The sequence below is a fragment of the Lipotes vexillifer genome, unplaced genomic scaffold (genome assembly GCF_000442215.2).
Source record: "Lipotes vexillifer unplaced genomic scaffold, Lipotes_vexillifer_v1.1 scaffold70, whole genome shotgun sequence".
Taxonomy (NCBI): Eukaryota; Metazoa; Chordata; class Mammalia; order Artiodactyla; family Lipotidae; genus Lipotes; species Lipotes vexillifer.
Genome location: NW_006789896.1, coordinates 3300734 through 3304404, shown reverse-complemented (window position 1 = coordinate 3304404; position 3671 = coordinate 3300734). Strand labels below are relative to the sequence as shown.

The following is a 3671-nucleotide window of genomic DNA, read 5'->3' as shown; positions in this document are numbered from 1 at the left end:
CAGGCGCGAACCCCCCCTCCCCCCGCCACTCCCGCTCTCTCTGCCGACTGCGTTCCCAAAACTCTTCACTCACACCACCAGGATGGGATGGAGTCTCTACCCGAGCAGATCGATAATGTCTGAAACAGGGAGGGCAGCTGGTAAAGGGCTTATCCATGGAAGAAAAACCTGCCCCAAGCCTTTGGCCAGGCCAAACATGTGACCTGGCCTTTTCCACTTTATCTCCCTGGTACGGCAGGTTTGCATATGGCAACAACCATAAGCGCTTCTAACCTCCATCATCTACTCTTTAGGTGCCTTTGAATCTCCCCCCAGATCTGAAGAAAATACCAATTCCTATCTAGCCTCAATGTTATAGAATTACAGTAAAATCATAAAGTCCTAAATGTCCAACAAGAACTGAGAGATAAACATGAGATGCTATTTTCTGGCCTCCGTTTTCATTCCCTTTGGGGCAGTCCACCCGAAGGCTCTTACCTGTCTTTCCGGCTACTGTGGCCAGCCTGGTCACTGCCCTCCTCCTCAGCATCCCTCTGGTCGTCCTTGCTCTCTTCCCAGTCCTTATAGGAAGAGATTCTGGACTTCTTCTTGTCCTCCCCATCATCCTTCTCCTCTCTCTCCCTCCTTTTCAGGGAAGCCAACAAGTCTAGTCCCAGCAGTGAAGGGCGGGGAGCAGGGGCCTTGAAGACATGCTGCTCACTAGATGCACTTTTGGTCCTGAAAATAAGACCGCCAACCTGGGAGTCTACATCAGTGCCTTCCAATCGATGGATCGAGGCATCCTCGCTGGTGTCCTCCATGACAGGCTCTGGGATTTCTCTGGAAGGAAAACAAACCATTTGATATCAGATATAAGAAGGGAAAAGGCTTGGCTCTGCTACATCCCAGAATAACCGTAGGTATATGGATCTCTGGGGGGTTGACCTCCTCCGCAAGATCAGAATTCCTTTAGTTACCTCTTACCAAGACCTGTCCATCAAGTCACTGACAATCTCAAAAGATCTTCCTACTTCCACCCCAACACGCGTCAGGAACAGATACACACACACACACACACACACACACACACACACACACACCCCAGGATCCAAGAGGGTATCATCCAGGCAAGAACAGACCTCACTAAGGGACACTTACTAGAGCATTATGGCATCTATAAAGGGAGTTTAGGGAAAACAACACTAGATTTTAAATCAGAAACCTCAATTAGAAACCACGCTCTCAACATTTTCTACCTGCATGATTGTAAGCAAATAACTTAATCTTTGATTAGGCATAATTTCTACACCTGCAAAATGGAAGTACTTTTTGCTCTATCTAATCCATGGAGTTATTGTGAGAATCAAATAAGAAAGTGTATGTGAAAGCACTCTGTAACCATAAAGAGTTACATAAATGTCATCGTTACATTATTTCACTTGCTGTGTGCTCCAAGGTATTGATTTGGGTCCCTCACCATTTTTTTACACAAGTTGTTCGTCCTCTCCCTTCCTTTAAACTACAGATATAGCAGAGTTGTTGACGTATAAGACTACCATCCATAAGATCCATACTTTAATGAATTGTATTTTGTAGAAAACACTTCTCTCACAGCAGTTGAAATCTATTTAGTAACAATTCAAGTTCACAAAAAAAAAATTAATGAGAATCACCAGGCTAGGAAATGATATTTCTGAAAAGTAGGTAACTGTAGGATTTTCTGGCATTCAACTTCTAACAAATTCCTCCTTACCTCCCACTATACACAATCTACTTATAAACATATCCCATTCTGAGTGCTTGAATAATTTCCCTCATTCCAACAGCAAAGAACTGTCAAGGGATAGGGTACCACCAGAATCCAGAATGTTTCACCCAGCTCTAATTAACATATACAGCTCTATAGAAGAATATTACTAAACAGACTGAACATATAGTATGAACAACAGTTGCATTTTTTAAAGTGCCATCAGGCAGAAGAAAAAAGGGAAAGCTACTTATTGGTGACATCTGTATTCATGTGAGGAAATCTAAACAGGAAGGTAGGATTTACATGCTCTGCTCAGTAGTCTGAACTAGAAAATATACTTCTAAAATGTAATTTTATGCAGGAGAGAGAACCTTGTCTGCCTTGTTGACTGCTTTGCCCAGTGCCTAGCAAAATAAACGTGTGAGGAATAAATGAATGAATGAGTTTAAACTGATTAAAGAAAACAGGGAGCCAGAAATTTCTAGGGACAACAAAGAAAGATGCCAGCGGCACAGGAAAAGGAGTCTGACAAACAGGACAACTAAAAGCTGAGAAAAGTAAATAAGAAGCTAAGTGTTGGCTTGTGAAGAATAATTAGTGGCAAAGAAGCCACAAGAGGAACAAGAAAAATAATGAAGAAAAAACTGGATACATTCATTCAACAATTACTGAGTGCTTTCTGTAAGCCGATCGCTGTTCTGGGCATTAGAGATAAAGAAGAGAACAAATCAGACAAAAATCACGACCTTTTTGGAGCTGACATTCTAGTAAAAGATATCACCTGGTAGAGATACCACTGTGACAGAGAAGAGGAAGACAAAAGGAGCCCTGCTGGGCTCGGTGTCCGTCTGGGAGTGGGCTAATAGGAAGTGAGCAGGGTGACTCCCCGGGCAGCATCCCTGGACTTCTGCGAGGCCACGCCAGGAAGCTGGATCTGACCTGAGCAAGAAGAAAGGCCGGTCTTGCAGGACGTAGGCAGCATCCCTAAGGTGAGTAACGCAAGTTGGGTGACAGGAACAAGACTTTCCAAACCTGGGCCCGTACCTGAGCGAGGGGCCGATATCCGCCTCTAGGAGCCGCCACGATTGGCGAATAAAAGGTCGGAAATGAAGAAGGGACACTCACCTCACCAAGGCCCGACTCTCGGGACCTTCTGTCCCGGATTCTGGGGCGCTGGCGCAGCCACTCCTCGCTCAGACCGCCTCAGAGAGCCAAAATCCGTACCTTGAAAGCCGCCATTACTGTCCCATAAGACTTTGCGCGGCCCCCTCTATCCGTCCAAAGATACCATCGAGAGCAGCCCGAAAAACTCCCGTTCCTAGTGCGGGACAGAACCTTACAAGGCTAGACTGTCTTTCTCTGCGGCTCTGATCAGAGACACTTCCGAGTCTCCTGACGACCAATCACGCTTAGTCTAAGAGGCGACGCCCCGCCTCTAGTTCGGATGCGGGAAGGAGAAGTTAAAGAGATCGGTCATATTTATAAGGGCGGAAATGACCCTAGGGCTTCCGGTGAGAGCCGGGGAAGGTGGGCGGTGACTAGAATAACCTCTTCCGCTTATTTGAGCGGGGCTTAATGCGAGTTCGTCCCTGCGCCTGTGCGTCTTTTTCCGTTTCCGTCCCCTTAAAGTGGTCCGCTACAGTTGCTAGGCAGCTCTAGCCCGTGGGTTACTTTGGTTTGGGGTCGCAGCCGCGGTTGGGGGAGGAGGAAAGAGCCTCCCCAGTCGGCTTTTTGGAGAAAGGGTGAGGGGTTGCCGACAACCGTGAAGTGGAAGAGAGAGAGCTTGACGTGTACAAATAAGTAAGTATCATTTTCCCTGGCAGTTGTGGGCCAGGAGTAGCCCAACCACTGGCATCATTAAAAGTATGTCGGGGCTTCCCTGGTGGCGCAGTGGTTGAGAGTCCGCCTGCCGATGCAGGGGACACGGGTTCGAGCCCCGGTC

General features: G+C 46.9%; 1 protein-coding gene across 1 annotated transcript in view; it reads right to left on the bottom strand.

Moving 5' to 3' along the window:
- DHX38 (DEAH-box helicase 38) overlaps positions 1 to 2916 on the bottom strand; it is a 17652-nt gene extending 14736 nt beyond the window's left edge. Inside the window, exons 1-3 of the mRNA XM_007462989.1 lie at positions 2855 to 2916; positions 478 to 819; positions 1 to 119 (exon numbers count right to left, since the gene is read on the bottom strand). The exon at positions 1 to 119 is cut by the window's left edge and continues 18 nt beyond it. Of these exons, the coding sequence (XP_007463051.1) occupies positions 1 to 119; positions 478 to 800 (442 nt within the window). The 5' untranslated portion in view covers positions 801 to 819; positions 2855 to 2916. The remainder of the gene's footprint in view (positions 120 to 477; positions 820 to 2854) is intronic.
- Between the last annotated feature and the right edge of the window lie 755 nt (positions 2917 to 3671).